This window comes from Gopherus flavomarginatus, chromosome 9 (genome assembly GCF_025201925.1).
Source record: "Gopherus flavomarginatus isolate rGopFla2 chromosome 9, rGopFla2.mat.asm, whole genome shotgun sequence".
Taxonomy (NCBI): Eukaryota; Metazoa; Chordata; order Testudines; family Testudinidae; genus Gopherus; species Gopherus flavomarginatus.
In genome coordinates this window covers 5,203,921-5,223,217 of record NC_066625.1, presented here as the reverse complement: position 1 = coordinate 5,223,217, position 19,297 = coordinate 5,203,921, and the positions used below count along the sequence as shown (strand labels likewise).

At 43.4% G+C, this 19,297-nt stretch overlaps 1 protein-coding gene across 2 annotated transcripts in view; it reads left to right on the top strand.

Moving 5' to 3' along the window:
• LMF1 (lipase maturation factor 1) overlaps window positions 1-19,297 on the top strand; it is a 335,172-nt gene that overhangs the window by 274,817 nt on the left and 41,058 nt on the right. For both annotated transcript variants that reach the window (XM_050967272.1, XM_050967273.1), the window contains one exon: window positions 15,672-15,855. In XM_050967272.1, the coding sequence (XP_050823229.1) occupies window positions 15,672-15,855 (184 nt within the window). The remainder of the gene's footprint in view (window positions 1-15,671; window positions 15,856-19,297) is intronic.

The window sequence follows — 19,297 nt, the reverse complement described above, 5'->3', positions numbered from 1 at the left end:
TCTGTTGGCTATTGTAATAAGTGGTTCATTTAAAAAAAAAATAGCACTAAGAACTTCAGTGACTGGTGTTGTGCTCTGCAGTGAACGCTCTTTTCTAGAAAGAGACCTCGTGGTAGTGTTTTGTTTTGGTAGTGTTAGTGTTTTTGTTTTGTTTTGTTTCCTAATCATGAAAACACCCAAAGGGAAATGAGATTTACACTGCATATGCAGGGACATGACACACGCTGTCCTGTCTGGCCTTGTCTTGTGAATTAGTCTTTAACAAAAATAAATACAATAAAAAATTGGGCACATTTTTAATAGTGTTAATAATTATTTATTATTTGAATTCTAGTTGCAAATAAGGTCCCCCATCATGGACCAACCCTGTTATGCCAGGCGCTGTACAAATGCAGAACAAAAAGATGGCACTTGCTCTCAAGAGCTTCCAAACTAAATATAAGAAGGGAGACAACAGGTGAAGAGAGACAAGTCAGGGAGGACAAAATAATGAGGCAATGATGCCTTGTTCAAAAACTGACAAATTCAGTACCAAGGATGGACAAATCAGGTTGGTTGAAATAAAAAAACAACCCAATAGTCCCGTGAATATGGTGTAAAGGATTAGAAGTTGAGACTCCATCCTTTTTCAGTGTTCTTTTCTTCCTTCCACTTCTTGACAAAATGTTTCGAAGTCAGAGATGGCGGCAAAGCGAGGATGGTGAGGGAAGGACACACAGATCAGCAAAACCTTTGGATACTCATTGGTTTTTACAGAGTGGTTTCACTTACATCTCCATAGTTCCTAACTCCAATGTAATGCATTGCAGGGAAAGGCAGTAAAACAAGAGCTGGTGGCATTAAGATTAAGAAGCCAGTGGCAAAGGAAATTTAATTGTGCTCTTTATCAGTTAGTGGGCCGAGCTAGCGCACCAGTAGCATGAGCATGAGTCACTTTGCCCTGTCCCCATCTCCAACCTAAATGGATTTCTCTTTCTTATCTGGCAGGGGGAGGAAATTGAGCTTTTGGTTTAATGCCCATTGTGAGCCGAGACTTTCAATTACACCCAATTGTGTAATTCCAGCTAATAGAAACGGGATGGAAATGTCAATTCACTTTATTTCTCACTTGCTTCTACTTGGACCTGGGCCATCCTCCGAGACGACAGAAGCTACAGTTCTGTTTTGTCTTCTGAACCTTCTTGGCTTGCAGGCGGGTTTTAAGTCTGCTCGAACCTACATATGTTTCCAGCTCTTTCAGGAGAGCGTGAGTGAAAATGTAGCGTTGAGCCTTAACCGGAGGACTTTACTTGAGGGAGGTCCTGTTGCAGAAGCAATCCGTGGCGTGATCCGATTGCAGCTGCTATGACAGAAGGAAAGACGTCTGGGTGAAGCTGGATGGAGGGTTTTGAGTTTGTTTTGTTCCAGTTTAGATGGAAAACCAGAAATATTGAAATTCTAAACAAAACAAAATTACAGTTCTTTACCCAGCTCTACTGGGCGCCCCAGGTAAGGGGCATTGAACTCATCCTACCTCAAAACATGAGTGAGGAAGTAACTTTACTTTAAGGTCTCTTGGTTGGAAAATTGTTCTTCAACATTTACTCTTGGAAATTACTTTGCACCAGTTCTTGTCATGGTAAGCTGCCAGGGACCCTGGAAAGCCTGGGAGCCTGGACTTCTGGGGAACTGGAGCCTAGGAGCAGACTTCCAAGCTCTCAGCTCCTCATCAGCACTCCAGGCAGGCTGCTGAGGGCCAGGCAGATGAGCTGCCAGGAGACCACACAAGCTTTGAAACCTGCTGCCTGTTCCAGCAGAATTTTGTCAAAATAGACACTGTCCCGCAAAACATTTCCATTTCAACAGATCAGAAAATTCCGACAAAACAACGTTTCCCCTAAAATTTTCTGACCAGCTCTATTCTAGGGAATTCCACCTAGGTTGTGCGAGATGTACCCAGACTGCGAGATGGGTCCCTTCCCAGCCTAAACTATCTGGAGATGCCAGTGAAACAGAGCACTTGTCCTGGATTTTAACTCAAAAAGATGATTCTCTAGATCTTTACTTTTTCAGAACTAAACATTACCTTTTAAAATCCATTGGCTTCAAAAGCTTTGTTTTAATGATCGGGACTGAGCTGGTTGGTGAAAAGCTTGGATTGTTATTAGATGTGGAAAAAATGAAATATGCTCTTTGACTTCATTCCGATTAGCTCATTTAATCAATAAACACTCGCTCCTGCTTCTGAACCCAGTCTCTGAGTATCTCTTAATATGAGGTCTTAAACTTTGCATTGTGCTCGATGAAGAAAGCCTGGAGCGTTTTATAACAATAAGTATCTGATTTTTATATTGCACTTTTTATTTAGATGGATCCCAAAGCACTTTGCAAACTAGATATACAAAATTCATTTCATCCTCCATTGAAATTCACTGATCTATAGGGTGGAATGTAGCAGCTGTCCAACAGCGTGCCTCAATGCTATACGGTGTTTTGGGGGAGAGGATGTGAAGGGTATCATAACCATTTGAAACTGCATGGAGAATTTAGATGCACCAAATGCAATTACCTGAATTGAAATTTGGCCAGGTGGATGCAGCTAACTCCCACCCCATCTGATGTTGCAAAAAATTCCATGATATCTTTTATGACTGTGAGTAATCAGGGCCTCGATTTTACATCTCATGTCAAAGACCATACAGGGCCCCCTAATTACATACTAAAGCATTTTTTCAGTACTGACTCAGGGCCAGATTCTGATCTCATGCTGGCACAAATCAAGAGTAACTTGCTTTGGGTCTGAAATGTTGCCACCTCCTTCTGCTCTACTCCTGGCCGACTTAAGGAGATGTCTTCAAGTTGCTGGCTTTAACACATTATTCTCCTTTGCAGCTTGGTTATGCAGAATGCCTCCTGCCGATCCATTGATTCATCTGCTAACAGCTGCAGTCTTCTGAGTTAAAATCTCTCACCTAAAACAACCACTGAAGGGCTACTCTTCTAAGAGCTGGAGTTGTTCCTGACGTGCACCCATAGCGTGAGATCAGAATGTGATTCTCCGAGGGAAGACTGTCCCTGACTAAATTGCCATTCTCACTTTCTGCAGCCCTCTGGGTATATCCCCGAAGGAACCTCCCATCCAAAAACCGAACAGGCCCAATCCCAGGAATGCGTTACTGTTCCATGTGAGTGAAGGAGTCAGAAACAGACCTGTACTTTCAGAGAGCTGATGAGATCACAGTTTAAGGTGCTGCTGAAATGCCCGTTGGGACTTGCTGGTCCAGAGAAGCAGCCTGTGGTCATTGGCTAAATAAATAAATAACAAGGTCTCAGAAGTTACACCAAATCTCTGCAAAGGGTTTGCCATTAAATATCTTTGTGACAGCTTCCTCTGTAGGAAGTAACTTTACCATCAGGGCTAGAACACTGTTGATAATCCAAAGGGTAGCGATATATTCCATCTTTCTGTAAAATCATTCGTTCATTTTGTATTGGTCCAACACTTACAAAAACAGTCCATCTGCAGCTCTTTTGCCTGAAATATATTCACTTGGAACACTAGCTTTTAGCAAAAGAGTCAATGGATCAGGCAACACCAAGAGGTAGGTGCGTAACAAAGCAGAATAAACGTGTCAAAGTCAGTAATTTGAAGACATGTCTCCCTTCTGCAAGGCGAAGGACAGTGGTGGGAGGCTGCTTCTATTTCAGACCCAAAGCGAGCAACCGATCCCAAATTCACATACAATACTTTAGTAATTGAGTTAAATGTATAAAATTTCCTGAAATAAAAGTACGCCTTGTAAATTCTTGCTGCCTGTTATGAATAAAGGCAGAGAGACCAGCTTTAACTCCTTTAGCATCGAACTCATCCTACATGAAAGGATGAGTGAGGAGGTAACATTTAGATGAGTTCTGTTTGTTAGAAAAATATTCTGCTGCATTTACTCTTGGAAATTACTTTTTGCTTGTTCTTGGCTCTACAGGCCACTAGATAAAGTAGTCTACTATGCAGTTTATACTGCAGTACTTGTATTATTACCGATTGTTTGTGGTATCACCATATCATGATACCCCATGTGAGCTAGATGAGTGCTATTGTGTCCGTTTTGGAAATCTAGTTGAAAATATGAGACCGGTGAGCCCGAACATCTACAGCCCCTTAGCCTTAGTCCTGTGAGCCCAAGTCCGCTGGCACAGACCAGCTGCAGTGTCTAATTGCAGTGTAGACATCCCCTGAGAGCTGGGAAGAGAACCCAGGTGCCCTACTTCAAATCCTTTCATAACTGGAGGAGGGGGAAAGAGGAAAAGAGGAGTTTGCTAAGTTCTTCAGAGAGAGCAAGTGAACAAATGCTATTCCAATTGTACATTGGAGAACAGAATTTTAAAATTGTTTCTTGGGGTCTTTGCATTCCTAGGGTGAGAAGACCATTGAGATGGATTTCTCTTGCCCTGTGAATGTATGAGAGACATTTTCCACCACTTCTGCGTACACCCATAAATCTGCAGCATGGGGTAAACCCTAACTCAAAGGGGCGTCTCTGGACTCAGCCTTTCTCTGGCTGAGTGGGGGCTTTCCTGAGTTGTGACAGCAAAAGCAGATTGTGTAAAAATGATGTGAGCTGCTTTTGTGATGGAGATTAAGCTGAGATCACCAAACTCATTGCATGCAAGAATGTAAGCTGGAGTCGAGCCAGCTTCCCTCTTTCAAACCTTATCTGGGTGACCTATTTAGCCCTGTTTTCTTCTGGCAGTTCTGATCGCTTTCTGAATTTCTTTGGGATTCACAAAACAGGCTTATCTGCGGCATAAAACAGAACGAGCGGAGAGAGTAATTATTTTCCTATGTGTTACTGTGCACTAAATAGTTTTGCAAAACAGATTAAATCCTCATGAAGATAGAGTCAAAAAGTGAACAAGAGATTAAATGAATAAATAGGGGAACATTAAATGTTCTTACTGTTGTCATTTAATGGGAATTTCTGGACTGTGCCTACAATAACTTTTGGGGAAAAACTACAGATATAAGTATTTTTCAAACTGAAACCAGATGGGGGAATCGTAGCCTGTTTTTCTTTGTGGGAGGCTATGTTTTCATGGTAGGCAAGTAACTGGAGGCACATTAAAATCAAATTTGGCTTTCAAGGCTTGTCCTTCCTATCTTTTTGCAGGAAGGGCTGACTCACGATGTTATGAATTTCAGATTGTCACTGTGGGAGGGGATTCTTTGTAGGAGGGGCCGGAGATTTCAAAGGAGGAAATTTAACTATTTTACCAAAGAAAAAACGAAAGAATGGAGAAGCCCGAAGTCTGCCTCAAACTCTCCCGTCCCAATTTTTCATGGGCAAAGGCCTCTACACTTAGTGCTGTTGTAGTTTTAACTACAAACAAAAGACTGCTAGGCAATTCTCAGTGCAGCTAACATGTATGATCCCTGCCTCGAGGAACTGACAAACACATCTCAGACACGATGCAATGAGAAGGTGACAAGGCACTGGGGATGGGAAGAAAAGAATAACAACCCCGGTAAGCCAGTAAGACAAGGCAATGATTGAACAATGGCTAGGACAACCCAGGATGGATCACTGGAGGTTTTTCCCCCCTCCCTCCGAGATAAAATAGTCTGAACATGTGGAACCCTTGATTCAGACAGTTCCTCGTGGGAGTCACGGGTGGAGTGGGTCTCCAGGAGGGCTTTAAAAGAGGAAAGAGAAGAGGCTTTGCAGGCCAGCCCAAGAAGGGTGCTCCATGCGTAGAGGTAGGTGTAGAAGAGAAGCAGAACAGTGGTTGTTAGTGAAACAACTTTGCTCCTTGATTTCCCTTGGTCGCCTGCACTCTGGGTTTTGCATGGGGACTGCACTGGTTACGCTGGTGGTTAATTTGCTAGTGCTGAAGAAAGATCAGTTGCCCTGACTGAGCAGCTGCTCATCCATCCCAACAGCTCTCCCGTTGGGGCCCTACAAAGTTCCCTTTCTCGTTCCCCACCTGCGAGCCCCTCTCCTCTCACGCCCCCCTCACACTCAGTGTGAATTGAAGGGCAGAGGGAGATAGGGGGACAATCCTGGTTGCAATGCCTTAAAGACACAGGTGACACACAGCTCTCCGCGTGACATCCTGCCGCTAATGAAGCCAGTGGCAGCTTTACCATTGATGGAGTCAGGGTTTCACCCACCATCTTCATCAAACCCAGCTGATGCATCGTGTCTGATTTCCCCGCAACCAGCAGAAACTTGGACTAGAAAGAGAGTGAGGTGGCCAAAGCTCCATGCGGATAAGCTAGAGCTGATGGTGGTAGGATGGGAAAGCATCTTGAGCTTGGTGAGATTGAAAGCTGCCTTCTCTTTCTTTTCCCTTCACTCAGTACGAGGAGAATTCATCTGCCTCTTCTCCAAGAGATGTCCTGTTTAGTGACATCTTTGAACTCCTGCTTGTTCCCTGATCACCAAGTGCGACCTGGCGGCCAACAACTGCCTTTTCTCATCTGTGTGTAATACACGGGAATCTGGCAGTGAGTTATCAATGCAGTGAAAAGCCAAGGAGTCAGAATAACTTAGAGATACCATTCAGAAGTTGCAGCTGAAACAGGATGCAGATGTTCGCCTGGGATAGCTGCAGGAAGTGCAGTGTGCCAGTTCTCAAATGATTCCACTGGTTACCTCCTGGCTCCTGTGTGCAGTGGCTTGGCATTGATCTATAAAGCCATGTAAGGCTGGGGCCCTGTCTAAGAAATCTGCTTCCTTCCCCACTGTGACATTTGAAGTGAGCCGAGGAACCATCCCCAAGTCCTGAATAGCTACAGCCAGGATCTTCCAAGGGAAGGAACTGTCCTCTCCTGGTTAGTTCAACAAGCTTGAGTGCATAGATCTATGACAGAGAGAGGACTATGGATAAAAAGTGCTGTATAAGAGCTAGAGTATATTGTTCTGCCACTGCATGGATGAGACAGTCTCTTTATTTGCAGGCATTTTGCTGGAGCAAAGTGAGCGGGAGTTATGCGAGAGAGGAATTTGTTTGGATTTTTTTTCCCCAAAGATAAATATAATTTGTGCCCCGTCTCTTAAAAATGATACCTGCCCTGAGTGACCTGGCTCCTGGACATGTGTAAGTTACTATATATATATATATGTGTGTGTGTGTGTATGTGTGTGTGTATACATATACTCCAGTACTAACTAGTGACCACAGCCACGTGATCTGATGTAGCCTGCAAATTCACAGACATCCCTAGACCGTGTTTAACTGTTTACAAGCTATTGTTGCTGTTCCTGCTGGACAAATATACAGTCTGTTACAAAGAATATGAGCTTCTAGTACCTACTGTATATTTACAACAATCTCTGCTTTAAAAATAAATAAACAGCCGAACAAAGAAGTGTAATCTGTAAAAGAGTTATAGGGGTAGGTGCCCATTTTCTGACAGAGGGGTTTGGTAACAGTGCAGGGGACAGAAATATAAGGAATAATTGTTTTTGGGCCTAGAACCAGGAAAACTACTTTTCCAAATTAATCCAGCGAGAGCCATGAATCCACAGTATTTCATATCACACTTCATAAAACTCCAGTCATAATCCATAAAACTGACATTATTAGATTAAAAACCTCAGTTCCTCCTATAAGGAGCTTGCTCATTAGACATGCTGTAGTTTTATAACCTTAAAGTTCCTACTCAATTACCATGATTAATACTGTGCTTTAATAAAAAAAAAATCACCCCGGGGGTTGGTACCATCTGTTTGTTATAATTGTGCATTTCAATATTGTCCAGCAAAAGAGAGGTGGACACTTAGTAAATACAAGTCAGCACCAGGCTAACGATGGCACAGTACAGAAGTCGGTAAGGAGAGGATGCGACATACTCCTCTTGATTGTAGTGCATAGTATGTGTATGCCTTTAAAATAGTGTAAAAGGAGTATTGGTTGTTATGCGGGATGCATATTGAACTGTCATTCTTTACACGTCTGATGGCAAAGGGACAATTGTTCCATCTGCACATAGGTAGAATAACATCTGTATAGTGCTTTTCATCCACAGACCCCAACCAGCTTTTCCCAGAGGCCGGTTTCATTATACCCATTTTACAGATGAGGAAACTCAGGCTTGGATAGGGAAGGTATCTTGCTCAGGGTCAACCAGCAGCCTAGTGGCAGAGCCAAGACTAGAAGCCAGATCCCCTGCAGTCCAGTGCAATGCTCTATCCCATTATGTTATTGGAGAGATTTGCTCCTCCAACTGTGAGATGAATTAGGCTGGTTGATACGCTGGTGCTCTCTGGAGGACAGATGGAAGCTTCCCTCCCGTGCTATTTATTTCTTTGGGAGGAGAAAGTAAAACATGAAGAATTAGGAAGTTGTGTGGAGAAAGAGAGGATTAGATAAATGTGCTCTGGCAGCCAAAACAAATACTGGTCTGAATCATGAGGATCCACTAACCCCAAGGTATCCTGGGCCTAAAGGATCAGAACTGCAGAAAACAGTTACTACTCAGCTGACAGAGTTTCAGTGTTAGCGGGGGCCAGACAGATCTGTCACATAACATAACCTCTTTCCAGAAGTGGCCAAGAAGCGAGTCGTTAGGACAGCCAACAATTGTAGAGGTTGAAGAAATTACAGTTTCACTAATCACTTAATTGACTTCCAAGTAGAAGCTGTTTTTTTTGGCCAGCCTCAGGATTAAATGGTATTTGTGCCCCCCGGGAAGAGTATAATATTAACCATTTATTGAATTTGTTCATTGATGTCTTTATATTAATCAAATACCCAATTGTGATCCACAAGATTCAATTTGAGTAACTCGAGTTAAAAATTTGTCAGGTTCATAATTCCACCCACAGACTAAAAAATGCCAAACCTATATTATTTTTGAATCCCCTGATTTTTGAGGGCTGGTGGAAATAAGATATTTTTGCTTCTGACTTCCAAGCAGTAAAGAGAGGTGAATCACTACTGAAAAAAAAAGTGCATGTAACAGACCACCCAGTTGCTACTTATAAAGCTGTAAAGTGATCTTGTGTCAAACTGGCAAACCGGAGAATTATTTTCTTAATATTACCGCAATAGTGCAAGGAAAATCAAATAAAAACCAAAAACATGATTTCCTAACAAAGTAGCTAGATGAGAAATACATTAATGAATACAGGCTGATTAATATGCATTGAACTTAAAGCTAAACTATTTGTGGATCAAAGTGAGAACTGTTATACATATTTGCTGCTCTGAGTACTGCATGTTACATCCCAGGAACTTACATGTGTATGTCATTCAGAACCAAGTGGTGGTGTTTTTTAAATAATTCTGAGTAATTATCCAACATGGGCTAAGAGAGTCATTTTGTTTACGAAAAAGCAATTAAGACTTCTGCAATGTGCTGTAATTGGGTATGGCACACCACTTTAGGATTCTGTCACATTGCTCCTTGAATGTCCTCTCAGCATTTTCAGACATTGCAACTTGCAAAACTATACCCATGTCAGACAAATAAATGATATGATTTTGATTTTGTTTTAATGAGTAAAGTTAAATTATATTTAATAGAACATCAGCTGAAAGGCCTCAGACCAATAATATATGTTTTAATAATGTTTCAATGGTAGAACAACATTTTGGAGACCACCAGTGACTCTAGAAAGTAGGGAGACTGAGTATGTAAAACAGGAGAACTTGTCTAGGAAGGGAAGAAGCCAAACTATATGAGCATACTTGAGGATACTGCAAAGGGAAAATCAGGGGACTAGTAATAGGATATTCAGATAATTCTAACTGAGATAGTCTTATGGTGAAGATGCTGGATTGGTATTCAGAAGATCTGCTTTCTGTCCCTGATACAAACTCTGTATGTGGCCTGGGCGAACTCTTAGTTGTCTTGTGCCTAAATTTCCCATCTGTAAAATGGAAATAATTCTCCATTTCTCCCATCCTTTGTCTTGTGTGTTTTCTTTGTAAGCCCCTCAGGGTAGGGATTGTGTCTGCATAGGGTCTAGTACAGTGGGCCCTCATCTCAGTTGGAACCTCAGGTGCTGGTGTAATACAGTTTAATAATAACAATGACCTCTACGTCACATCACTTTTCTCATCTGATGATGCTCAAGTATCCATCTAATATGATTGCACTCCTCATCACTGACCACACCTGCACAATTGGCACTAACTGGACCCCTTGCTGACACTCTCAAGAGGGGGCTAACCTCTCACCCCCAAAGTAATCCATCTCCATGAGGGTTGAAGGATGTTGGCAGGGCAGTGTAAAGGAATCTTTAAAGGCAATACATACAAAATCACTAGATATTCCAATGTCTAGAGACGGGGTGATGATGTGATGCAACCTTGGACTTCCAGTCTCTATAAAGTATCAGGGGGGAGCCGTGTTAGTCTGTATCCACAAAAACAACAAGGAGTCCGGTGGCACGTTAAAGAATAACAGATTTATTTGGACATAAACTTTCATGGGTAAGTGGTTTTTTACCTACGAAAGCTTATGCCCAAATAAATTTATTAGTCTTTAAGGTGCCACCGGACTCCTTGTAGTCTCTAGAAAGCATGCTTTGACCCCCATGCAAATCATGCTCTAAAACAGCAGGTAAACAATTCACAGGAAGAGAAAGCGTGGCTGCATGAATAGAGCAATGTGCTTAAAAATAACACTACCAATCAAAGTTATAACTTTCAACCTAGCTGGGGCGGTGGGGGAAATTCTCATTAGCTGATTTCAGGTCTGGAAAATCAGTGATTTTATCACATCGGGGGCATTATTTTTCAATTCATAATCTATTCAGTCAACTTTATAACTTTTATTTTTTATGGGTAAGATGGTGGGGCTGTGGTGTGTGTGTGTGTGTGTGTGTGTGTGTGTGTGTGTGTGGTAACCAAGGAACAGCTAGTTAATTAGCATAACTAGGGCTAAATCCTAAGGAGCATGACTAACGGAGCAAGAATCCAAATCAGTCTCAAAACTCAAACAGTTCTAAACAGGCATCATCTGCACTTTTTATGGAGCCCTAGAAATTGTTTTATGGCAATATGCTCAATCATTTATAAGATTTTCAGTTTTGAAGGACTGGCTGGGCAGTTCAGCCAGGCAGCCGGTCCCACGAAAACCCAGATTTGTCTCAATGGCAACTATGTTGTGATCGGCGCCGTTTATCGTGTTGTTATGCTGGTATTTGAGCAAAACTGTAATGTCAACTCTGTGTCTGGTGCGAGTTGGTGTCAGCAAGGCTGGATGGGCAGTGATTGCTTCTTGTCCAGGAACATGGAACAATTAACTATTTTCACTGCTGTAGGCTAAAAACAACGTTGTTTTGTGAAGGAGAGTGAAGCAGTGCACATAATGGCATCTTCCCATAGTGTTAGAGTCTGGATTGCGTTGCAATATCCTTTAAAGGTTAACGGGCCAAGTCTCCAGCTGGTGTAAAGATGCATAGCATCATTGACTTCAGTGGAACACCACACACAAGCCCTCTTAACTCTTTCACTTTTATGGGGAGGATGTGATTATTGACTCTAGTGATTGTTAGTGAGAGCACCAATTTGGATACCTCTTGAGGCAAATACATAGGAATTGCCAGAGTGGATCAGAGCCAAGGTCCATCTAGATCATCATCTGGTACAAGAACGCTGCAGTAACCAATGTAGGATTGTCCGTCCCATATTTGCTGTCATCCTGGTCCCTATCAGTTAGAGATTGGCATAAACCTGGAGCATATACCAGAGAGGGGAGTTCTCTAATGGGTTCTCCAACAAGTGTGATTTATAGGATGTTGTGCAGATCCAGGGTGTGTCCTTTGTGTCTGATGGGTGGCTGCTGCTGTGATCATTTCTAGTGTCCTCCTGTCTTCAACAGAACAGTGCTCCCGTTCAGCCTCAACCGCTGTATGCCACTGTTCACCAACTCATGCCATCAGTTGCATAGCACAGACGTTCGTTACTGTCAGGTTGTGTAAGCATCCTACGTTGTTATGGTACCAAAATGAATGCTCTAAGTCTTCTGAGGTGGCTTGACGTGCCAGCTCCCTATATAATCCTACGTGCCTTAGAAACCTGCTGTTGTGGCATCGGGCTCCAGCTGCCTTATTATCTCAGGGAAACGAAGGCTTTAACAAATGCAGCGAGAGAACAGTAGCAGAAATAGGGCCCTGCTCCAGTACTTCCATCTGAGGACCTAACAGTGCTTCTCAACCACTATTCGACAGCCTCACAGCCCCCAAAGCTTTGGATACAATAGCTGTGAGTGCAAGAGGAAGGTTTTTAGTGATTCTGATCATATACCGCATTTCCTAATAGAGTGTCCAGTCCCTCCTCCTCAGGCATGGATCCACAGCCCCATAGAGTGGTGGTGCGTCCTACTTTGCCAGTAATGGAATCTGTCTGCACACATGCACACACTCCATTACTGCACAGTTGGTTCAGCAGAGGAGCTTGGGCTGACCGCAGAGCTGGGGTCAGGACTGGGGATGGCAGAGGAGCTGGGGCTAGAGGCAGAGTTGGCCTGGAGGAGGAGAGGGAATGAGGATAGAGCAGGAGGCAGGGCGGAGCTGTGGCTGGGGATGGAGCTGGGCTGAGGGCAGAGCTGCAGCTGGGGGCAGGGCAGAGCTGCGGCTAGGGGTGGAGTAGAGTTGTGGATGGAGCCAGAGCTGGGTTAGGGAAGGAGAGAAACTGGGTGGCACTGCCCCCGCCCCCATGAGGGCTTGCCCAGGCTCCACCGCATGCCCCTCCCACCCCGACCATTCCTCAGCCCCACAGTTTGGGGACCACTGCCATAGAAAGTTTTCTGGGAAGTCTGGCTGTTAGTGATGAAGAGGGGCATGCACGGATGGCTACCCTCGGCACTGCCTCAGTGAACAAAGGTGAGCTCCATGTGCAAAGTGGGTTCCTCAGTCTGTACTCCAGTCTCACTCTGGCCAGCTCCTGTTCACTGCAAAGGAAATTAAGGGCTCATTTGCACATGCTGTTGCACCAGTTTAGCATATGGTGTAATTCTAAACAGATTTAATTAAATAGGTAAAAAGTCAGTGTGGACACTCTTATTTTGATTTAATCCAGGCCTGCTTCCGTGTAGCTTAAGTTAAGTAGGAACAGGTCGAAGACGAACCGCAGCAAGTCTCTAAAATAAGAGTGTACACACAGGGGTTTGCACTGGTTTCATGGAACCCATGCAAGTTTCTGTGTAGACAAGGTCCTAAGGATCTCAGGATTTGACCTGAGGGCTACATGTGTTTTTTTTTGTTGCTGGGTTCTTTTTGTGGTAAAATAGGAAATTATTTCATCTTATTTCATGCTGCCCATCTACCCTTATCAATAGTTACCACTAAGCACACAAAATAAGTGCAGTACCACACAAATGCCGCTGTTTGGTACTTGTTCACCTGGTAATTCATAGATTCCAAATTGTAATGATCTAGTCTGACCCCCTGTATAACATCGGCCAGAGAACTTCCCCAAAATAATTCCTAGAGCAGATCGTTTGACTAAAATCTTGATTTAAAAATTGCCAGTAATGAAGAGTCTGCTAGTTCCAGTTAAAAATATGTATCTTATTTCCAATCTGAATTTGTCTAGCTTCAACTTGCAGCCATTGGATCATGTTATATCTTTCCCTGCTAGACTGAAGATCCCATTATTAAATATTCGTTCCTCATGTAAATACTTACAGAGTATAACCAAGCCATGCCTAACCTTCTCTTTGTTAAACTACATAGACTGATGCTCACTGATCAGTAGTGCATAATTCTGCCTTTCTTGACAGCTAAATTCTGCCTTCCTTAACAGCTGTGCAATCCCAGTGACATCAGGGGAGTTTTGAGAGTGGGAAACAATAATAATGATGGAGAAATTGTCCTGTGTTTTCAAGTGGTATGTGGAGTTCTAATGAAAGGCTCCGAATTTGGGTTTGTAATTCAGCCTGAGCAGAGATGTAGCTCCATCTTTTCTGTGGCTGACCCATGAAAATGGCAAAAAAGTGACATCATGTAACTTTAAGTCTGTAAAATAGAGCCATATGCTCTGAAGGCATGTGATTCATGACCACGGTGAAATGGACTGTGCCCAAGAAATGACTGTTTTATGCTCATTAAGATTGATTGGGGAACTGGGTGCAAGAAGGTCCCTTGGATTTTCAAATCATTGTAATGAGAAGAAAAAATACCCTTTATCTCAAAAATCTGGCCTAATATATACAAATATTTATGCTCTTCCAAGAGCTTTCAAATGATCCCACTTTTTCTGTTCTGTGTTACACACGCAAAACATCCTCATAAATGGGTAATAAAAGCTAAAATAAAAATGACCTCTTGAAAAGCGCACAGATATTTAAGGGCTGCTTTTCAGTTAGAAGTGCCAAAGTTTTTCTCTAGGGTTTCTGAAACCTTGGTTTCACCAATATGTGGGCATAATCAGGAAATAACCACATAGACAATCAAACATGGAACCAAACAGCATAGTCACAGAGGTGAGTATGGGAATCAAGTCACCACACACAGGTGATCCTTTTCCCACTGAAAGTAATGGCAGAACTCACTTTGAGTGTCCGTGGGAGCATGTTCGGGCCTATAGTGTGGTGGGTTTTTTTTGCCATGTCTTTGGTAATTTCAGACAAGAGGAAGTTCAGCAGAGAAACGTGTGCAGGGTTGTGATAACGCGGTATCCAGGGTTTTCTTGTCACTGCTATTGGGTGCATGTAGATAGCTTCTGAGAAAGGACTGTGCTCGCTGTTGTTTCAAGCACTTTACTATGGTATACGCTCTGTATGGTATTACAGTATACCCTTTAGGGGCGTTTCTCCTGTGAGTGGTCATCCCAAGAAGAAAAAGTGGTTACTTACCAGTGATTGCAGTTCTTTGAGGCGGTTGCCTCTATAGCTGTGCGGACAGCCGGGGCTGTTGCAGGGGAATTGTCACCAGAAATTGCGTGTCTGAGGTTACATGAGAGAAATGCCATCCACAGCCACTCAATTCCTCCTCCTCCATGACTGTAGATGGAGGAAGCTCAGCCATTTCCTCGCTGTTTGAATTGCCAGGCTCCTAGCTAACCCTTTTTCATAACATTCCCCAACACATACACACACACACACACACACACACTTTTTTATTGTGTTTTTAGTGGTTTAAATTAGCTGTAGGATTGCAGCGATCACTCGGTGTCAATGTGTACTTGGGTCTCCAATTAAAATCAGCTCAGTTCACGGTCCCTCCTGAGCCAGGAAATAATGCAAGGAGAACCCCCTTTGCAGTGCTGAAGCAACCGGACACAAATGTTTATATATATTTTTTAAGTAATTTAAAAAAACAATGGATCCACTCAACATTTCCATGAGCTTGAGCGGTAAAAGCCCCTTTGGCACAGGGCTGTCTGGCCCTGCCTTCAAGATCCACTGGCGACGACAAGTGAAATGATGTTTGAGATTTGAGGCCTTCCCCAGAAGATGGCCACAATAACTGCAGAGGTTTTTCTACAGGTTGGCAGGGTATGTTCAGATTCCCAGATACTTTGTTACAGTCACTGCAGCTGCAATTATCACTGCATCTAACCTTGTTTCAAGAGAACAAACCATTGTGCGCATGGACGTTTCCTTTCCTCCTACAGACAAAGGCTGTTGTACTAAGGCTGGGACACATTGCTTGGAAACCTGGCCAGATGACACTTTTTCAGTGCATTCCCCTGCCTAAACTCACAACTACCCTGTGCTTTCATTCTTTCCTACTTAGGTGGTCTTAATTATCAGTGGGAACCTGAGCTTCCTCAACTGGTTAACCATAGTGCCCAGCATTGCCTGTTTTGATGATGCCTGCTTGGGATTCCTATTCAGTTCCAAAGAGGGATGTGTGAAGGACCAGGTGTTGAAGATACAAGCCAAAGAGGCAGCAGGACAGAGGCTTCCTTTGAGATATGGTAGGTCATTCCGGTGAGGACTAAAACCTTATCTGTCTAGTGCTCTTACCACTTTTATTCCAAGCTCGGTCACTGGCCTGCTGGGTGAACTTGGGCAAGTCCCTTCACCATTCTGTGCCTGTTTCTGCACCTGTGAAATAGGGATAATGATACCTCCCTTTGGAAAGCACTTTACATGAGCTAGGTCTTATTATTATGTATGCAGGGGAAGGGAAGTATCTTTGTGTGACAATTCCCTAGTGGGATCACTCACATTGAAGGACCTCTGGATCTTAAAACCTAAGTCTCTGCTACTTACACTAAAGAACCATTAGCACAGAGGTAGGAGCTGACTTATACACTTCTATCCTCCAGCTACATGGGGGGATACTTACATGGTGTTAGTGTGGGTTGTATCTGCTTATAGAAAAATAAGCCTCTAAAGCTAAAATTCTGATATCTTTGCTCCTGGTGGGTGGCACCTTGTTCCATTGACTTCAGTGGAAGCATTTTAAGGTACTATTCAGCACGAGGAAAAGCATCAGATGTAACTAAGCCCACGTCCAGACTAGGTATTAAAATCGATTTTAGATACGCAACTTCAGCTACGGGAATAACGTAGCTGAAGTCGAATTTCTAAAATCGAGGTACTCACCCGTCTGGACGGCGCGGCATCGATGTCCGCGGCTCTCCGTGTCGATTCCGGAACTCCGTTCGGGTTGATGGAGTTCCGGAATCGATGTAAGCGCGCTCGGGGATCGATACATCGCGTCCAGACTAGACGCGATATATCGATCCCCGAGCAATCGATTTTAACCCGCTGATGCCGCGGGTTAGTCTGGACGTGCGCAAAGTAAGCAATATAGAGGTAGAAAACTTGCCTCCGATGAAGTCAGTAACAACACTCCCATTGATGTCCATGGGACCGGAATTTCAGTGGTATTTTTTTTTGTTGAAACATAGAAAACGTTTTTCACATTTATCCCACTTGCAGTTTTACACTATTTGCCACTGACACAATGGACATAGTAGCTCTGTCCAGTTGTCTTTAGACAATTCATGAGTCGTCATGGTTCTAACATAAGCAGAACGTTTTGATTCTGGAATTAACTCAGTAATTTAATGTGGTGCCAAATCAGAAAAAAAAGGAGGAGGAGGGCATAAAATCCTCTCTCACAAATTTTAAGGAATGGGGCTATCACACTTTGTCAAGAATGCTGGGCTTGTTCAAGCATCAAGAACTTGGCTGTCAGATTGCCCTGGGCATATAGTTTGGCCTACAGGCATAGCATGAAAAAGTAAATAGAAGTTTTGTTAACCTGAATAAAAAAGGAACAGTGAAGCATGTGGCTAATATACACTGCTAAGATTTAAAAAAAGAAAATCATATCCCCAAAGAGAACTGATAGTGCAGAGAGAAGGGGGATTTACTTACATGGGGCTGGATAACAGATGTAGAACTGTTTCTAGGATTTGTATAAACAATACATAAGCAACAAATTGAACATAATATCAACATCAGTTACAGATGCTAGTTTTTAAATATACCAAACATCCATTGGGAAGACAAAAACATGTTTACAAAATAAAATGCCTGCCTGTAGTTCTTTCGAAGCAAGCCCGATCCACCTCAGATTATGCCGTTTATTAAACAGAACTGTTTAGTTTCCATAATACTCATTATATTTCATTGCACTACACATTTATTTTAAATATTTTACTAGAAGAAATCTCTTTTAGTTGCAGCATTTGAATTCCAAGTCGTTTTCCAGCAAGCCTGGTAAATCCAGTGACTGGAGTGATGCTAGAGATCTCCTGTTGAGTTTCAGAGGGGTAGCCGTGTTAGTCTGGATCTGTAAAAGCAGCAAAGAATCCTGTGGCACCTTATAGACTGACAGACGTTTTGGAGCATGAGCTTTCGTGGGTGAATACCCACTTCCTCAGATGCATGTAGTGGAAATTTCCAGGGGCAGGTATATATATGCTAGCAAGCAAACTAGAGATAATGAGGTCAGTTCAATCAGGGAGGATGAGGCCCTGTTCTAGCAGTTGAGGTGTGAAAACCAAGAGAGGAGAAACTGGTTCTGTAGTTGGCAAGCCATTCACAGTCTTTGTTCAATCCTGAGCTGATGGTGTCAAATTTGCAGATGAACTGAAGCTCAGCAGTTTCTCTTTGAAGTCTGGTCCTGAAGTTTTTTTGCTGCAGGATGGCCACCTTAAGGTCTGCTATAGTGTGGTCAGGGAGGTTGAAGTGCTCTCCTACAGGTTTTTGTATATTGCCATTCCTAATGTCTGATTTGTGTCCATTTATCCTTTTCCATAGAGACTGTCCAGTTTGGCCGATGTACATAGCAGAGGGGCATTGCTGGCATATAATGGCGTATATTACATTGGTGGATGTGCAGGTGAATGAGCCAGTGATGGTGTGGCTGATCTGGTTAGGTCCTGTGATGGTGTCGCTGGTGTTGATATGTGGGCAGAGTTGGCATCGAGGTTTGTTGCATGGATTGGTTCCAGAGCTAGAGTTATTATGGTGCGGTGTGCAGTTACTGGTGAGAATATGTTTCAGGTTGGCAGGTTGTCTGTGGGCAAGGACTGGCCTGCCACCCAAGGCCTGTGAAAGTGTGGGATCATTGTCCAGGATGGGTTGTAGATCCTTGATGATGCGTTGGAGGGGTTTTAGCTGGGGGCTGTATGTGATGGCCAGTGGAGTCCTGTTGGCTTCTTTCTTGGGTTTGTCTTGCAGTAGGAGGCTTCTGGGTACACGTCTGGCTCTGTTGATCTGTTTCCTTATTTCCTTGTGCGGGTATTGTAGTTTTGAGAATGCTTGGTGGAGATTTTGTAGGTGTTGGTCTCTGTCTGAGGGGTTAGAGCAGATACGGTTGTACCTCAGTGCTTGGCTGCAGACAATGGATCATGTGATGTGTCCGGGATGGAAGCTGGAGGCATGAAGGTAGGCATAGCGGTCGGTAGGTTTTCGATATAGGGTGGTGTTAATGTGACCATCACTTATTTGCACCGTGGTGTCAAGAAAGTGGACCTCCCATGTAGATTGGTCCAGGCTGAGGTTGATGGTGGGGTGGAAGCTGTTGAAATCGTGGTGGAATTTTTCCAGAGTCTCCTTCCCATGGGTCCAGATGATGAAGATGTCATCAATGCAGCGTAGGTAGAGAAGGGGCGTGAGTGGACGAGAGCTGAGGAAGCGTTGTTCCAGGTCTGCCATAAAGATATTGGCATATTGTGGGGCCATGCGGGTGCCCATTGCAGTGCCACTGTTCTGGAGATATATATTGTCATCAAATTTGAAATAGTTGTGTGTAAGTATAAAGGCACAGAGCTCAGCAGCCAGTTGTGCTGTGGCATCATCAGGGATAGTGTTCCTGACAGCTTGTATTCCATCTGTGTGTGGGATGTTTGTGTAGAGAGCCTCTACATCCATGGTGGCTAGGATGGTGTTTTCTGG